At 39.8% G+C, this 19,470-nt stretch overlaps 1 protein-coding gene across 2 annotated transcripts in view; it reads right to left on the minus strand.

Moving 5' to 3' along the window:
• SLIT3 (slit guidance ligand 3) overlaps window positions 1–19,470 on the minus strand; it is a 652,947-nt gene that overhangs the window by 582,472 nt on the left and 51,005 nt on the right. For both annotated transcript variants that reach the window (XM_032158593.2, XM_032158594.2), the window contains exon 3: window positions 14,123–14,194. In XM_032158593.2, the coding sequence (XP_032014484.1) occupies window positions 14,123–14,194 (72 nt within the window). The remainder of the gene's footprint in view (window positions 1–14,122; window positions 14,195–19,470) is intronic.

The following is a 19,470-nucleotide window of genomic DNA, read 5'->3' on the forward strand; positions in this document are numbered from 1 at the left end:
GATCAAGAAACAGCTGATGACACGCCCCAGAAATCCCTTAGCGCCCCTCTCCATTCGCAACTCCCCATTGCTTAACACCACTTCAGCTTTTAACACCATAGATTAGTTTTGCCTGCTTTTGAAGTTTATACAAATGGAATCAGGTAATATATATTCTTTTATGTTCGGCTTTTGTCCCTGATTAGGTTTCTGAGATTTACCATGTGGTTACAGACAGCAGTTTTTTGGGGCATTGTTTTCATTTTCTACCAGTCAATTCCATTACGTGAATACACCACAATCTGTTGATTTATTCTAATGTCAGCGAGTATTTGGCTTATTTCCAGTCTGGGGCTATTACAAATAGTGCTAATATGAACATTCCTGTGCATGTCTTTTTGTAGGGTATGTACTCAGGAGTGGAAGGTACATGTACGTTCAGCTCTGGTTGGTACTACCCATATTTGAGAGTAACTGTATCAATTACTCCCATAACAGTATATGGTAAATGCAGTTGTTTCACCTCATCACCAACACTTGATATTGTAAGTTTTAGCCATTCCAATTAGTGTGTGGTATGTGTCATTGTGGTTTTGTTCTATACTTCTCTAAAGACTAATGACACACTAAGCAACTTTTCATATGATCATTGGCCACTTCTCTATCTTCTTTTGCGAAGTGTCCAAAACTCACCCATTTTTCTACTGAGTCATTTGTCTTTTTCTTATTGATTTGTAGGAGTTCTTCTCAATTCTAAAATAAGTCCTTTGTCAGTTATATGCACTGCCAATATCTTCACCCACTCTGGGACATGTTCTTTCACTCAATAATGTATTTTGGTGAATTATTTATTTTAATGTAGTCCAAATCATCTTTTCTCTTTAGTGTCTTCTGTGCCTTGCTTACGAAATATCAACTACCTCAAGGCCATGAAAATATTCTGTTATTTTTATGTTTTTGAGATGGAGCCTTGCTCTGTTGCCCAGACTAGGGTGCAGTGGTGTGATCTCGGCTCACTGCAACCTCCGCCTCCTGGGTTCCAGTGATTCTCCTGCCTCAGCCTCCCAAGTAGCTGGGATTACAGGCACACACCACCACACGTGCCTAATTTTTGTATTTTTAGTAGAGATAGGGTTTCACCATGTTGGCCAGGCTGGTCTCGAACTCCTGACCTCAGGTGATCCACTCACCTCAGCCTCCCAAAGTGCTGAGATTACAAGCAGGAACCACCACTCTTGGATAAAAAATATTGTTATTTTCTAGAAGTGTCTTTATTTTATCTTTCTACAATCCACTTGTAATTGACTTATGAATGGCATTAGTAGGGATCAACAGAACAAGTTTTCCATATGGTTACCCAATTACTCTAGCACAACGTATTAGACAGACCATCCATTCCAGGTGGCCTCACAGAGCCACCTTTGTTACAAATCAAGTATCCTTCTGTATCTGGGTCTTCTAGACTGTCTTTGCTTTTCTTGGTCATTTGCATTCCTATATAAATTTAAGCATCATCTTAATTTCCACAACAACCAGCTGCCGGCATTTTGATTAGGACTGCACTGAATCCATCCATCAATTTGGAGAGAGTTGCCATATTTGCAATGTTAAGTATTCCAATACATGAGCACCATGCAGCACTCCATATATTTGACTCATCTTTAATTTCTTCCAGTAATGTCTGTCTGTCTGTGTTAAGGCCTGTGCATCTTTCATTAGACTTATTCCTAGGCACTGGTATATATACACATATATATATTTATTTTGAGACAGAGTCTCACTCTGTCACCAGGCTGGAGTGCAGTGGCACAATCTTGGCTCACTGCAACCTCTGCCTCCCAGGTTCAAGTGATTCTCCTGCCTCAGCCTCCCGAGTAGCTGGGACTACAGGCGCGCACCACCATGTCCAGCTAATTTTGTATTTCTAGTACAGACGGGGTTTCACCATCTTAGCCAGGATGGTCTCCATCTCCTGACCTCGTGATCCACCCACCTCGGCTTCCTTTTTTTTTTTTTTTTTTTTTTGAGACGGAGTCTCGCTCTGTCGCCCAGGCTGGAGTGCAGTGGCGCAATCTCGGCTCACTGCAAGCTCCGCCTCCCGGGTTCACGCCATTCTCCTGCCTCAGCCTCTCTGAGTAGCTGGGACTACAGGCGCCCGCCACCACGCCCGGCTAATTTTTTGTATTTTTTAGTAGAGGCGGGGTTTCACCGTGGTCTCGATCTCCTGACCTCGTGATCCACCCGCCTCGGCCTCCCAAAGTGCTGGGATTACAAGGGTGAGCCACCGCGCCCGGCCCCACCTCGGCTTCCTAAAGTGCTAGGATTATAGGCATGAGCTACTGTGCCCGGCTGGCATTGGTATCTTTTGGTGCTATTGTAAACATAGTTTTTTTTTAAATTTCCGAATTGTTTGTTGCTGGTATATAGAAATTGTATTTTTTTTTGTTTTTTGGTGTATTGACCTTGTGTCCAGTGACCTTAGAAATCTACTTAAGAATTCTGATAGTTAGGAAGAATAGCTAACGTGTGCTGGGCTTAATACTTAGGTGATGGGTTGATACATGCAGCCTTTGTGCACCTATCAACACAATCTACAATCTAATGTGCCACCATGGCACACGTTTACCTATGTAACAAACCTGCACATACCACACATGTACCTCAGAACTTAAAATTTAAAAAAGAATTCTGATAGTTTATGTGTAGATTATTTTGTATTTTTCATGTACTCAATCATCTTGTCTGCAAATAATGACATTTAAATTTGTTTTATTCCAATCTTTATATCCATTCTTTTTCCTTGGTCCTGTGATTTTTTGGCTCCTCTCTCTCCTTCCCTCCCTTTTCTCTCCCTTCCTTCCTTTCCTATTCTTCGAATCATTGCCAGAACCAGAATTCCCAATACAGTATTTAATAGAAGCTATGATGGCAGGAGTCTAGTTCTGTTAGGAGAAACGTTTTCAGTATTTCACCATCAACTACGATGTTTGCTGTAGGTTTTTTGGTAAAGAACTTCCCTTTTATTCTTAATATGTAAAATGCTTTTAAATCACAAATTAGTATTGAATTTTATTAAATACTTTCTTCAGTATCTGAGAGGAAATGACTTTTCTTATTTCTTCTGTTAATGTGATTAATTATATCTTTATTTTTGAAACAATAAAAGTATATTTGTTGTTCATGTCACAGCCAAATGCAAGTCAGCAGGGGCCCAGGATCCTTCTACTTTGTAGCTCTACATCCTCCTTAGAGTGCTGTCAATTTAGCCAACATAGGGAAAGATTACAAGTATGGAGGGTCATGAAGGGCATGTTGCTTCTACTGTCATTCCATAGAATTCCAGACGCAGTCACATGTCCGCATCCAACTTCTAGGATTTTTGAAAGTGTTGACTGTGTCTGTCCTATACCAACGTCTCTCCAGTCTTTTGGTTGTATGAAGCTTGTTGTTCTTGTTTTTTCTGAGACGGAGTCTCACTCTGTCCCAGGCTGGAGTGCAGTGACACAATCTTGGCTCACTGCAACCTCCATCTCCTGGGTTCAAGCGATTCTCCAGCCTCAGCCTGAGTAGCTGGGACTATAGGCGTGTGCCATCACACTTGGCTAATTTTTTTTTATTTTTGGTAGAGACAAGGTTTCACCAAGGTTGGCCAGGCTGGTCTGGAATTCCTGACCTCAAGTGATCCACCCACCTCAGCCTCCCAAAGTGCTGGGATTGCATGGGTGAATCACCGCATCCAGCCTGAAGCTTGTTCTTTGTGGACTCCTTAGAAAGTGTCCATGGGCACCATGAGGCCTAAGTTCTTTTTTTTTTTTTTTTTTTTTTTGAGACAGAGTCTCACTGTCACCCAGGCTGGAGTGCAGTGGCGCGATCTCGGCTCACTGCAGGCTCTGCCCCCCGGGGTTCACGCCATTCTCCTGCCTCAGCCTCCCGAGTAGCTGGAACTACAGGCGCCCGCCATCTCGCCCGGCTAATTTTTTGTATTTTTAGTAGAGATGGGGTTTCACTGTGTTAGCCAAGATGGTCTCGATCTCCTGACCTCGTGATCCGCCCACCTCGGCCTCCCAAAGTGCCGGGATTACAGGCGTGAGCCACCGCGCCCGGCGGAGACCTAAGTTCTTGAATGTTCATAATAGGTAGTCTGCAGTCACTGCACTTGAATGTCAGCATGGCTAAATATAAATGCTGTTGTTCACATTTTATTTTTTTAAGTTATTCACTTGTATTCTGACATAAGGTTTTGGCATCAAAAAGTAGGCAAGAAATCCAATTTTCTTTCATTATGAGTCTCTGATTGAATGCTTAAGGACTTTTTCCTTTAAAATGTAATAGTTTTATTAGAACATATTTTGTTTTGACCCCTCAGAGTTGACTTTTCCAAACATTCAGTGCATTTCCACGAGGTACCTTCTAATCATCTTTTAAGAACATTTTCTTGAATAGTAATTATCAGTACTATCAGTTTTGTTTTGTTCCATTGTTTTCTTCCTCAGAGATTCCTATTATAAATTTGTTAGAACCACTTTGCCTAACTCTCACTTTCTCTTAAATCCCTTTATCTCTATATTAATTTCTTGTTGACTTAAGAATACTCCTTTCCGTCTTCTATTTCTTTTAAAGCAGTATTCATGCATTTCTTTTTAAAATCCATCTAGATTAAAATATATGTATGTATTTTTGGCATAAAAAACATTTATTTTGCTCATAGGTCTATAAATCAAGTAGGGTTTCATGGGTCAGCGTAAAAACCTTTTATATTAGAATATATTTTGATTTACATAAAAGCTGGGAAGATAGTACTGAGAGTTCTCATATAGCCCACACCCAATTTCCCTTATTAACATCTTATGTAATACAGTTGTCATAATTAACGAAGCAATCCTGTTGGATTTATTATTCACTAAAGTCAATACTTTTTTCAGATTTTCTTAGTTTTTACTTTTTGTGTTCGTTTCAGCATCCCATCTAGGATACCACATTACATTTAGTCATTATGTCTCCTCAAGCTCCATTTGGCTGTGACAGTTTTTCTGATTTCCCTTGTTTTTCATGACCTTAACAGTTTTGAGGAGGACTATTCAGGTATTTTTTATGAAGTTTCTCAATAGAGATTTGTCTAATGTTTTTCACGTAAGACTGAGTTGATGAGTTTGGGGGAGGAAGATCACAGATATAAAGTAATATTTTCATTGCATCATATCAAAAGTATGTACTATCAAATGATTTATCAGTGTTGACACTGACCTTGATCACATGGCTAAAGTGGTGTGTGTCATATTTCTCCATTGTAAAGCTACTGCCCACTCCCTTCCCTTTTCACATAGTACTCTTTTGAAGGAAGTGTCTCTGTGAAGTCCACATTTAAGGAACAGCGAGTTAGGTTCAATCTCCTATAGGGCAGAGAACCTACACAACAAATTAGTTAGAATTTTTCTATAGGGGATCTTTCTCTTTATTCCATTTATTTATTTACTCATTTATTTCTGTGAGTATGGACTCATGGATATTTAAACTTTGGTAATAATTCAATACTTATTTTGTTGCTCAAATTGTTCCAGCTTTGGCCACTAAGAATTCTGTTTGCTTTTACGTCCTTTTGATATACTCCCCAAATTGTGGGGTTTCACATTTTGTTTTGAGCCCTCCCTTTATGGCACAACAACATGCCTCAGTCCTGGAATAAACCATTTTTCCAAGACACTTTAATTCCTTTTTGTGGGAAAATGATTTTTAAAATCATCAGCTGGGTGCTGGGCATGCTCATTGCTACTCCAGTGTTGTTGCTTCCAGGCCATCTTGCTGATAGAGCAAGAAAAGTGTTTTTGTTTTTTTTTTTTTTTTGACTGAATCTCACTGTCACCCAGGCTGGAGTGCAGTGGTGTGATCTGGGCTCACTACAACCTCTGCCTCCTGGGTTCAAGTGATTCTCCTGCCTCAGCCTCCCGAGTAGCTGGGACTACAGGCACACGCCACCACGCCTGGATAATTTTTTGTATTTTTAGTAGAGATGGGGTTTCACCATATTAGCCAGGATGGTCTCAATCTCCTGACCTCGTGATCCACCCACCTTGGGCTCCAAAAGTGCTGGGATAACAGGCGTGAGCCACCACACCCGGCCAGAGCAAGGAAATATTTTTTGTATATTAATTCATATAAATATACGTATCAAAAATATTTCTATGTATATATTCATCGATATTAAATAAAAGTACCTACAGTAGGCTAAACATGAGTTGATACTGATGTCTCAAACTCTAGTCCATTCCCACATATTCTAGCTTTCCCCATTGTTTGTTTCTAACCACCCATTTCAACAGCAAGAAATCTATCCTCACCATCCACCATCTATTGTTCAATTCCAGTATACATGTACAGTGTCTCAGAACTGTTAAACCATATCCCCAGGGGAAACAACTTTACCAACTAGAGTACAGTTCTTCTGTGCAGTTCCTTTTGTCTTTAGTCTTACAGACTCCACTCATTTTCACAGCTTAGGTCAGCACCTTTGCTCCCTCAAGTTCAGTGATGCTGATGCATACATTCATCACAGTCTGCATTCCATCCTGGGATACCCCACTCTCCTACATGACTTTTTAAAAATTTGCATGCATTATAGTTCACTCTTTGTGTTGTAAAATTTTACAGGTTTTGATAAATGCATAGTGTCACGTATCCACCATTTCATTATCATACAGCATAGTTTTACCATCCTAAACCCCACCATCCCCCACTGTGCTTTATTCAACTTTCAGTTCCCTCTTCTCCTCTGAATCCCTAGCAACCATAGATCTGGATTGTATAAGAGTATGTTTAACTTTTTAAAAAACTGCTAAACTGTGTTCCAAAGTGGTTGTACCATTTTGTACTACTGTCAGCAATGAATGAGAGTTCCTGTTACTCCACCTCACCAGCAATTAGCATTGTCAATTTTTTAAATTTTCACCACGGTAATAGGTGTGTAGTAGTAACTCACTACACACCTATTTGCATCACCCTAATGAAAAAAGATGTTGAGTATGTTTTTGTATGCTTACTTGCCAGCTGTATATCCTCTTCAGTGAAGTGCCTATTTGAATCTTCTGTCCATTTCTTTCCTTTATAGGAGGAGAGTGGTATCTGCTTACTGTTGAGTTTTTAAAGCTCTTTGTATATTTTGCATATAAATTCTTTATCAGATACATGTTTTGAAAATATTTTCTTTATAGTTTTACATTTTACATTTAGGTCTACGAATCATCTTGACTTCAATTTTGTATAAGATGTAAGATTTGTGTCCAGATTCATTTTTCTGTATCTGGACAGCCAATTGTACCAGCACCACTTGCTGAAAAGATTATTCCTTCTTCCTTGAATTATCTTTACACATTTGTCAAAAATCAGTTGACTGTATTTGCATGGGTCTATTTCTGGGCTCGCTATTCTGTCCCATTGATGTGTGTGTCTACTTTTTCACAAATATCATGCTGTCTGGATTACTATAGCTTTACAGTAAGTCTTGTAATTTCTACAAGTTAGTTTTTCTTCAGTATTGTATTGGCAGTACTTATTTTGAAGTACTTCTATTGTTAAGTTCTTTTTTGAGTTCTTCACCCCTTCTTTCAAATCCTACGTTTCTCTTATTAAATTTCTGAGTTTTTGAAATTGACTTGTTCTCTTATAATTTATATGTTCTTAAATTCTTCTAGCCAGTTTTCAACTATTCTATTACAGTTTATTTGTTTTGTGGGTATCTCCTTTTATATGTTTTCATTGTTTCTAAGAAAGTTCTGCTTCTCATACTTTTTTAAAATTTTATTATTATACTTTAAGTTTTAGGGTACATGTGCACAACGTGCAGGTTTGTTACATATGTATACATGTGCCATGTTGGTGTGCTGCACCCATTCTCACACTTTTTCTTATTTAAAAACCTTTATATGGGCTTCAATCAGAATCCTTTTAACTGCTTATTTTTTAAGTGAAATAAATTTCCCTGTAGTTTTAGAATGCAGCAGTGAAATAGCCTTTTTTTTTTTTTTTTTAAAGATTTAAGACTCTAGAGCTCATTCTTGTTTTTGCAAAACAATGAAAAACATGGCCTTGTATTTTCCAAGATTTGACTCTTCTGGTGAATTCTAACATTATACTTCTCAAGGAGTTCTCTTTTTATTTCTACTATTGTTCCTTTTCTGATCAACTACTCCCAGAAGTTTCTTACCAATGTTAGACCTTTCCTAGGAAAAGAGCCTCATTTTTATTTGAAGAGTTTATAGGCCCCAGAATGTTCCAAGTATTATCAGTCATTATTACATCATGGTTCCTTTGTACTTACCATGAATTGGATCTGATAGAACTCTCTTCTATATTTGGCAGCTTTTCTCAGATTGGCCACTGTGTTTTCCAATGAGTAGAGATGGGTAATTTAAGGGATGCCCTCTTCTCAGGGTTCTAAGAACTGTGGCTGCCTTCCCTCTGCTTTCTCCCACACAGGTGAGATACCACAGCAGTCTTGAAACCATCTACTGGGGATTCACTGAATTATTGCTCCAACTAATTTTATTGTAGGTGTTGTGTATGTCTTTGGTTTTGCTATCCTAGTTGTTCAGCATGCTTTTATTTGAGAGGTGAAATTTCCACTATTAAACCAACCTTGCCTTCTTTGCATAAGCCAAATTTGGTTGGAATATGTTATCCTTTTCACGTAAAACTGAATTCATTTGCTAGTATTTTGTTAGGAAATTTGTAAAAATATTCATGAATCACATTGGTTTATATTTTTTTCTTGAAATGTCCTCTTACTGGGTTTTGTTCTCAAGGTTATGCTGGCTAAATAGACAAATGTTCATTCTTTTAATAGAATGAGTTTGTATTAAGTTGCTATACTTTATTCCTTAAAACTTTGTTAGAATTTATTGCTGAAGCCATCTGAGCCTAGATTTTTTGATGGAATGTTTTAAATATTTAATTTCTCTAATTGACATAAGACAGATTTTCTATCCCTTCCTGTTTCTATTTTCAATTTCATTTACTCTTTAAAATTGTTAAGATAAACTTGTTCAAAGTCTGCTGCTATTATCACTTTAATGTTTATAATATCCATACTTATATCCCCCTTTTATTCTTCATGTTGGTAATTTAGTCTTTGGTTTTCTGATATGTCTTGTCGGTGTCTGTAATTTTAGTTGCTTCAAGAATTAGTTTGGCTTTTTAGAATTTTTCTATTATACATTCATTTCTATTTCCTATACTTCTGCTCTTAATAATTTACTTTCTTCTGTTTTGTTGTTCTTGCCCTAACTTCGTAAGGAGGATATTTTAATCAAGGTATGTGCTTCTTTTAAAATATATACTATACATAATATATACCATAAATTGAATAATATAGCTTAAAGGCTATACATTTCCCTCTGAGCATGGCTTTGGCTGCAATCTACACATTGTGAGACATTGTATGTTTATTAACATTCAGAAAAATATGTTCTAATTTCCACTGCGATATGTTCTTCAACTCGGAGTATTTAGAGGTATATTACTCAATCTCAAAATATTTTGGATTTTTCTACTTTTCTTATTAACTTCTTGATTATTCCTGCTGTCAGAGAATATGCTCCATATGATATCCTTTGATATTTGTTGACTTGCTTTCTAGATCAGTATATAATAAAACTTTCATATGCCCTTGAAAAGATGTCTATTCTATGTTGTTTAGAGTGTTCTCTATATATCAATTACATCAGGTTTACAAATATTGTTATTTAATATCTATATTTTTACTAAGAACTGTACCTCCTTGTTCTATTAATTACCAAAAAGTGTATCTTAACTATGATTATAAATTTGTCTATTTTTTTTTTTAGTTCTGTCAATATTTGCTTTCCATATTTTCAGGCTATGTTTTTAGACAGATACAAATACAGATTTGGTATATCTTCCTGAGATATTTCCTATTTTACCATTATAAAATTCCCTTTTTAAATCTAATATTTTTTCTTTAAAGTCCATATTATCTTTAACAGAGTGACACTAACTTTTCGGTTAGTGTTTTCATGCTATCTTTTTTTTTTTTTTTACTTTCAAGTTTTCTCTATCCTTATGTTTAATGTTATTCTTTTGTAAAAAGTATATGTTTGGTATTTTTTAAATACACTCTGACAATCTATGTTAATTGGAGAATTAGTGCATTTACATATAAGGTAATGCTATATTCATGTTTAAATGTATCATCTTACTGTTTATTTTCTATTTGGTTCTATGTTCATTTTCCTTCCCTTTTATCCTTCATTTTAATTAACTACATATTTTGTATCATACTGTGCTCCTTTCCCCTGAGACTATCATAATTTTTTGGCTGTTTTTTTCAGAGGCTATGCTACAGATTTCAACATACATCTTTGACTTAATAAGACAATAAATATTAGCACTATTACTTCCTGAATAATTTAAGGATCTTAGAACATTTTAATTCCATTGACCCTTCCAATTTTGTGGTACTGTTTCTATTCTATTCTAAGCCTTTTTTGAACTTAAAAGTCAACTCCCATGTTTTTCTTGACATTGACTTTTTTAAAAGACCAGGGCAGCTGTCTCAAAGAATATCCCACTTGCAAAATGTGTTTGTTTCCTCTTGGTTTAACTTTTTCCTGTATCCCATCCACTTTCTGGAAACCAGACGTGAGATCCAGCTAAATTACATTTAGGTAAATATATTAAGCAAAGTACTTTGTAGGTGATACTTTGAATTTTATGTTTTGTCACATCATATTTTATGATAATTCTAACTTCGTAATATTCTTGCATAGATTACATGAGATGGTGTATGTAAAGTGCCTGACATGCTATCTGACATATGATAAAGAGCAGAATTTCTCAACTTTGGCGCTAGTGACATTTTGGGCTGAATAATTCTTTGTTGTAGGGCCGTCCTGTGCATTTAAAGATGTTGAGATATTCCTGTACCCCGTCTGCTAGGTAGCATCTCCCGGGTGTGACAATCAAAAATGTATCTAAACATTACCAAGTGTCCTCTGGAAGGCAAAATTAGGCCCAGCTTAGAATCACTTATATAGAACAAAAATTCAAGTGCTTTAATAAATATTCCTGAAGCACTAACTATCATGCCTTGCTCAAGTCTGTGAGATTAGGAGCTAAATGGGACATGAATCCTGACCTCAACATTCATGGTTTTGGGAAGAAACAATCCAGAAAACAGGGAATTAAAATATGGTGTCATAAGTGCTGTGATAGGAAGACACCTGTGTTATGAGAGTAGGGGCACCTAACTTAGCTGGAGGCATAGGGTGCTTTCATGGGGGAACAGAGAATTTTGAGTTGAGACCCAGAGGACAGACTTCCTTTTCCTTTCCTAGGAAGACCCAAGAGAACAAACCAATAATGACTACTCAGAGTGGAAATAAACCCTCCAGAAATGAAGTATGATAACCCCTATTATTTCCAGGCTCTATCTTAGAATATGATCAATAAAGATTTATCCATTACAAAATACAGAGACACAGATAAGGTGAGCCAGGAGTAAGAGCTAGAAATGGCACAATCCGCCATCATATTGTTAATAGCAAATGTATTATGTTTTCCAATTCTACATCCCCCAGTCTGTATGAAAACAGAACGAATAACCAAAACCAGATTAATGCCTATCAGGATTAATGTCACACACATCCCTTCTTGCTAACACTGAAAGGTATTATGAGAATGACTATTCAGCTGTGTATATGAACCCAGCTGCCTGTGTTTCTAATCTTCTTCCTAAGTACTTCTTCAGATCACTTGCAATAGAAGTCAGAGATTGGCTAACTGTTCACTAAACCTGTTTCCTCTACTTCCTGGGCACAAAGCTCAACTAACTTTCCTCCCTCCTCTGTAGTTTCCTGTGGCCACATGACTGAGTTCTAGCCCAAAGTATGTGAGACTGGAAGTGACATGTACTTCTTGAAATCTGCAAACTTCCCATGTGAAATTTTTCATGCTGTTTTCTCTTCTCCTGGCTTGATGCAGACAAACATTGGTATCTTGGAAGCCAAGATTTAAGGAGGCTAAAGTCGAGGAGAAGAAGACTTTGTCCCTGCGTCTCCACTTGGAGGAGAGAGGCCTTATCAGGAATGTCCATACTGGGTTTTACATGAATAAGTAAACGTCCACTGTGTTAAGTCACTGAGATTTGAGGGTTTATCTAGCACAGCAGCTAGCATTACTCACCTAATACACAAACACGGAGAAATAATAAGGTTTCCTCTGCAACTGTAATCCATTCAGTTCCCCAGACAGGCATGGGTATTTCAGCCTTGTTCACCAAGCCAAAGAAAAGAGGCTTTGCCAGAATATTTCACCGATATTCCCTGGAGTTAAATGTTTATGCGAGAGGCTACTCTCAGGGCCCTTACTAAAGATCACACTTCATCTAGTATCTGCTGCACATGAGTATGAAAGAACATCATCTTTCATGTCAGACAGAAGTGGCTTTGAATCTTGGCTCCCCTCCTGACCATTCTTTGACTCAGTCTCTCTGGGTCTGTTTCTTCATCTGCAAAATGAGGGTAATTACACCTCATAGGAATTTTGTGGCAATAAAAAAATACAAATAGCATGTAAAACACTGGCATAGTTCCTGGCATGTCCAAGGTACTCAATTAGTTCCTTCCCCAAAACCAGGAAATTAATGAATTGGGAATTGTTTTCACTCTTCTAATCAGAAGGCTAAGCAAGGGGTGGCCTTTTCACAAAGGACCATGTATTGATCTTTCTGTAGAAATGCTGAATATTTCATACAAAGAACCAGGTTCAACAAATACTTTTATGTTCTCTTTGGTCTAAATAAGAATAACTTGAGTGTTAAGAAACTTAAAAATAAATGTGTAAACAGAGACAACAGGCATTCTTTTCATAACTATTTTCCCATGCAAGAAATAAATGTCATATTTTCAAACCAACACCAGCAGAACATATGCTGGGATTTGACCCAGAAGGAGAACAATAAATGAGACGGTTCACACAACAGAGAGGGTGGAAAGCATTTTTCTGGGTAATACTAATTGACGTGCAATGGGGACCTTCCCTGTTCTTATGTGGCCCCAGATAAATTGACTCTGGGGGAAAAGATGGCACATCTGAAAGCTAACTAGTCAGGGGCAGGCACACCACCTTACCCAAGCCCACCTCTGTAAATGAGATTTGGCAACCAGACAGGTAAACAGCACAGTTCTTTTAGGGAAGCCGGCAGAGCCATGAGCTCTTGCAGCTTCATCCCTCTGACTGCATAAGAAAGAGGCTGAAATGTCAGGGCAACCAAGATTCAGAGAGAACTTTGAAGAGAGCCACCCACCAGCATGACTAAGTGCTCTTGGGGACAATCCCTGTTCAGAAAGCAGAAAGCAAATATCCAGATGTTATGAGCTGCCAGATGTGATTAACAGAGGAAAGGTGAAGTTGCCTACTTAGCCATCTGAGCAGCCCTCCCTCAAAGTAATCCAAGAGTTTTCTGCAAAAGTATTCATCAACAAAACAAATGGAGGCTCCAACCGTCTTCCATTCCCATCCCTTTTCCTCTCTCCCTCTCATTGAGTCAGAACAGTGGCCTATTTTTAAACCACTGGCAATGTATTCTCTCGTGGAAACGTGGGGGCTTCCTGACACAGGCTGATGCTCACTCACAGGAGATACAAGTGCGCTGAAGGCTGCGCCCACTCACCAGTCCTTCCTCTCCCCACAAGAGTGGGGCAGAGAACACTTAGGGAGGAGAGGGCCTCAGGAGGGAGCTTCTGCCTGTGCAGAGGACTAGGGATTATCTGATGCTGGATCTCATGACAGGGATAACTGCAGACTTCCCTCCTCCGTGGAAGGGAAGGTTTACACTTGGGTAAAAACCAGCCCCTTATACAGGTACCGAGACAGAGCTCAAGCCTGAGAAGAAGGGAAACAAACCCTGGAAGCTGATTCTAGCAACTTTTACAGAAAAGGAGTGTAAGTGGATCTCAGTGTTTCTTTAACATGCATCTAACGTGCCTTAAGTATAATAGCAAACATTCTACTAAAAGACTGGAGACCTTTTCTAACAAGGTTATAAGGCCAATTTATAAAAACAAAACAAAATAAAACAAAAAACACTAAAATGAAATAAATACTTTAAGAAAGGAGGTTGTGCTGTACTTACAGTCGCTCCAGCTGCTTCAGGTCCTGGAAGGCGCCTCTCTCGATGACGCTGACCTGGTTGTCTTCCAGATGCCTACAACCACAGAGACGGCAATGACTAAGGACAAAGCTGGGCTCAGGGACCCTCACACTAGGCTTCATGCCATGCAGGCATGGTCACTCAGCCCTTCCCATGACCGTCAGGGTCCCTTCAACTGGGATCAGTCTGATGGGACAAGATAACTCATATCCCAGCTTGGTGTCACGGTAACCAGGGTTTTGCCGCCTGCACACTTCTACCTGAGAGATTGGTTTCCATGCCTCTATTTTAAGAATGTTCTCAGTAAATGTCCCCCCAAGCACTGCAGGATGTTGCGCAGAAAAGGAAGAGGTAAAAGCTGCTCTTTATAAAAACCACACATAGATTCAGCATCTCTTCCCTGGGAGCTCCCTCCTCCAAGGATTCAAAAATACTTCATTGAAAAGGGCCTTCCCTGCTCACCCTAGTAGAAAGGGTGAGGCTATTGTGAAACGACTGGCTGTTGCTAAGAAAACCAGCCTGGTCCCAGGAACTCCTCTCACCAAGAGCCCAGCTAATCCCAACCTCATGATGATGGTCCTAAAAGATCAGGCTCCCTCCCTCCAGCCACACGCTTCACTCACCTGCCTAAGTCCTCCAAGCAGGTGATTACAAATCCTAAACACTCTGTATAAGTGAGTCTGGTTCATGCATGGAGTATATCCAAAGAATTTAGCATCTAATGAAATGTTTGTTTCCCTAACTTAAAAAAAATGGCCGTTTAAATGGATGAGCTGAACAGCGGAGAAGAGAAGCAATGAAGCTATGTAGCTTCCATTGGGGGCTGACCTCAGGCTGGGAAATGACACAGATTGCACATGGTGGCTGAATGGGACTTAACGGGGATGCAGCTGTGATTGGAGAATGTTTCTTTAGAAAGTGGAGTTTAGGAAGGGCTGTGGATTCCTCTGGATTACTCAGGAGGAGAGGTACCCACAAGCACCTAAGCAAATGGCAGATGGAGAGGAAGAGCAACCCTGGGAAGGCTGCATCTTTATATCAAACTGTATGCTCCACGACAGTCTCTCCCTATTAGATGTTTCATAACCTCCTGCACTTCTCAGCCTTGACACTTGGGCCCTTGTGTTTAGTTCCCAAGTCTATCTTCCCCACTATGCCTAAGGAGCAAGAAGACAGACATTCTGTCCATCATCCTACTCCCAGTCCTAACACAGTTGCCTAGCACAGCAGGCACTTCATAAATGCTTACGGAATGAATGAAAACCTACGGAAGACTTTGGGCCATGGCACACCGATTGTATATGTGTCTGGGACAGGTAACTGTTTCATTTGGGCTCGATGATATTTTACATTTTTGTGAATTTGTTGCCAACAGTTGAAAATCAGGATATTTCACATGTACACACATCCACTCCCCGCTAAAGAAACTCCTTTTGAAAAATCAGCTCTCACATTTCCAAATATCAATTGACCAGAAGTAGAACTGGTCAGGCGAGGGTCCCCAGCCCCACAGGTTGCCATGTCCTCATCTGCTCTGCTTCTCACATTTCTATTACTTCCGGCCCCTTACAAGCTCCTCGCTTAACACTTATAGAAACGATTGAAGGGAAAGGCTAAAAGACTTGCCCAAGGAGAAATTATTTATGCCAATTCCCACAGCCAGGTAGGGTGGGCCCTCTATCTCCCAGTCTGGTGAGCATACCAGATTTAGTTTAGAAGCCCTGTTTTGCTTGCCCATTAGCTGATGATATAAGAGTGGGTTAACTAGCCAACCTCTCTGAGATTCAGTTTCCTCATTGGTAAAATGGAGAAAATAAAACACTACAAAAGTTCTTACGAGAATAAAAATGGAATAAATAAGTAAATCATCTAGCCCAGGTTCTGCTATACAATTAGAGGCTTAAGAAATGTTGGCCGGGTGCAGTGGCTCACTCCTGTAATACCAGCACTTTGGGAGGCTGAGGCAGGTGGACCGGGAGGTCAGGAGTTCAAGACCAGCCTAGCCAACATGGTGAAACTCTGTCTCTACTAAAAATACAAAAATGAGCTGGGTGTGGTGGTGCATGCCTGTAATCCCAGCTACTAAGGAGGCTGAGGCAGAAGAATCACTGAACCCGGGGGGGGGGGGGTTGCAGGGAGCAAGATTGCCCCATTTTCCCCCGCCCGGGGGGAAAGAGAAAAACTCTAAAAAAAAAAAAAAAAAAAAAAAAAAATGTTTTTCCCTTCTCTTGTCTTCCTTTTCCATTCTACCATATGCAAGGAGGGCCTTGGAATGCTAATAGTCTCACAACAGCATAACATGCTAAATAGGGCCCCACTTCAACACCACTGACTGGAGGTTTGCTGAGCTAAGTTTTTACTATCCATCCACCAATCAAATCAATCACAGACTTTGTAGTCATTATTTCCTTGATGGATAACAAGGACCAACTCTAGGGTATTGTAAGTACCACATTCCCTCTGGGTTTCTGAGGGAGCCTAACTCACCCCTTCTATAATGAATCTTAGTTCTGTGCTAATGAATCTAACACTTCAAGATTCTTTCAGAGAGGGGAGTAGAAGAGATGCAAGGGTATCTATATGAGATACACCGTTTCCACCTTGTGCAGGCCCTGGAAAGCTGACTTTTATTGGCTTCATCAAGAAGTTGTTTTTTTCCTCCCCAAGACAAGGTCTCACTGTGTCACCCACGCTGGAGTGCAGTGGTGCAAGTTGCTGGGACTATAGGCACATGCCACCACACCCAGCTAATTTTTTTTAGTGGGGGGTGGGGGTCATAGAGACGGGGTTCTACAATGTTGCCCAGCCCCTGCCCAGGCTGGTCTAGAACTCCTGAGCTCAAGCAATCCACCCACCTTGGCCTTCCAAAGTGCTGGGATTACAGGTGTGAGCCATCGCATCTAGCCATCAAGACCATCAAGAAGTTTTTTGACTTCTGGATTACTGTCAGGGTCAGCCAAAGACAGTCACTGGCAGATCAGAGGGTGGAGGAAGAGTGTGGTTGGGGGATTTACTCTTCTCCATCCCTGCCAAGCCACTTCAGGCTGACTGCATCCCTCTACCTAAGACCACAGCTTCTGTCAAGCAGTCCCTACTTTTGCCAGGCTCTGATAACCACTTCCTCCCTGTGCTCCTTAAGGCCCAGGGGACAGTAGTGGCCCCATTTTGACTCTAGCCTCAAGGAACTGCACTATCTCCTCTATGTTTCTCTTAATCTTGCCCTCACCTCTAAATAAGTCTTTACTTCGCTCTCATTTGCCCTCTGGCTTGCTCTCATTTTCTGCTGGGACCCTCACTGACCGAGTGTCTAGATCCCTTCCAGATCTACTTCCTAGTTCCACCACAGTCCAGCCTAGAACCTGGCAATCAGAGGCTCAACAAATCATCAATATTTGATGAATAAATGGATCAGTGAATGAATGAGCTAAGACCCTCCCATCCAGACTTCTGGGGTGAGATGCAAGCCAGGAGTATGCACTAAAAGCCATTGATACCTTTCCTACATTTTCAGACAGGGGATCCAGGAAGGGCTGGACACTCAGAAGGGCTGTCCATGGCTGGAGTCTGTTCTGAATTAGAACAGAGCCTGTGTTCATTTTCAGCTTTTTTGGCATTGTTATTTTTTTAGCTTTAGCACTGGATCAGGATCAGAAATCTCCCCCCATGTGATGATGGCTGGGGTGGAGTTTAACTTTTTTATTAACCCCATTCGGGATAAAGCTGGTTCCCACATTGTGAGCATAGCAGAGCCCTTAGACTACCAAGAAATGGAACATAATCGATACCACCAGAAGAGACTTTTTCCTATTCCCACCCCATGGGAGGAAAAAAGAAAATGTCCTGGGCAATTCTTCTATATTCTCCTTAAATGCCTTCATTTAGGGAAAATTGCCCCGGGTTGAGACTGAAATTCCTCAATCTCCATTTTATGTGCTTTTGCCCATATTAACAGTTTTGACATAGAAATGGGTGGCCAATTATTCAAGACTACTGAATCTTTTCTAGCTTCTCTAGAAATTGTAAATAAGAAACAGATATGGGGAATGTGCCAAGGTGTGAAAAAAATCTTTTTAAAAAAGATAGTTGTCTAGGTTACTCAGCTAAAAAGAATAGATTGAGGAAAAATATGGTAAAAATGTCTGGATATTTTATTGGTGTTAGTTAGAAAGCATTTCAGCTATTCCACCAGGCAGATTCTTTCACAGTAATAAAGGGCCACTTGAATGGGATTGTCTTTGGGTTGATAAGGAAGATAATGGAAACAGAGTATATTAATAGTCTATGGGGGGTGGGGGGTAGGGGAAGGCTTTTTGGCATTACTTATCAAAATAAGAGCAATGTACCAATTAACTGAAAAGATAAACTGTAGTCAAAGGAATGTTGCAGACCATCCAGGGGATATTAAAACAATCTTTTGTGATTATTTTAAACTTTCTATTTGCAGAAAGCAGATATGAAAATTGGAGTTTTTATTAGTCTTTCTGATGTAATGCTAAGAAAATCAAAGGGTTGTTTTTGACTTTGTTAGAAAATGAAGCATTAGGTGAAATTTCTGACTTGTATAAAAGGAAATCTCTCACAGATGCAGGGGAAATAAATAAAAAAAAAAAAAAAGTGAGAAGGTAAACAAGCATCTATTTTTTAACCTGGCAAATGACATAGAATCAGGAGTTGCTACCTATACCTCTTCAATAACAATCGCCCTGAAACTGAACCAGCTAATTCCCCCACCCTGATCCCAGTCTCGATTCTGACCCATGCACACCTTGTCAGAACTACCAGTTCCTTGACAGACACATGGCTGCTGGGGCAAAAGACTTGGCACAGGGTGTGCCTTCCTTTGAGGGTGGTGAGAGGAGAGTATTTGAGACCAAAGATGGAGAACATGTCGGTGTGGAGGGCATCTGCAAGCTGGAGGCCCAGGATTCAGATTCCCCCTGTCCCCCCAACCTGTGTACATAACAGAAGCTCTGACAAGCCCCCACATTATCAGTGCTGCATTTACAAAATGGGTAGACTATCACTGTCTTAGTTTTCTTAGCTTTCTATAATGCGAATACACAGTGGCACCGCATGGAGGTTAGAAAGCACAGAGTCTAGCTTCCAGTTCTAACTCCTTCAGTCACCTGCTATGTAGAGGTGGGTCTACTTAACCTATCCGCACCTCTGGTTTCCTCTGCTACAAATAGCGGCTCATAATAATGCCCCACCTTGTATGTTACCACTATGTAATACTGTGCTGAGCCCATGAAAGTATCATATCCATCATCATTATTACTAACAACTCAATCAGAAATGAAAAACAGTGTTGTAAAATTAATGCTTCGCAA

Source organism: Hylobates moloch, unplaced genomic scaffold, assembly GCF_009828535.3.
Source record: "Hylobates moloch isolate HMO894 unplaced genomic scaffold, HMol_V3 SCAFFOLD_6, whole genome shotgun sequence".
NCBI lineage: Eukaryota > Metazoa > Chordata > Mammalia > Primates > Hylobatidae > Hylobates > Hylobates moloch.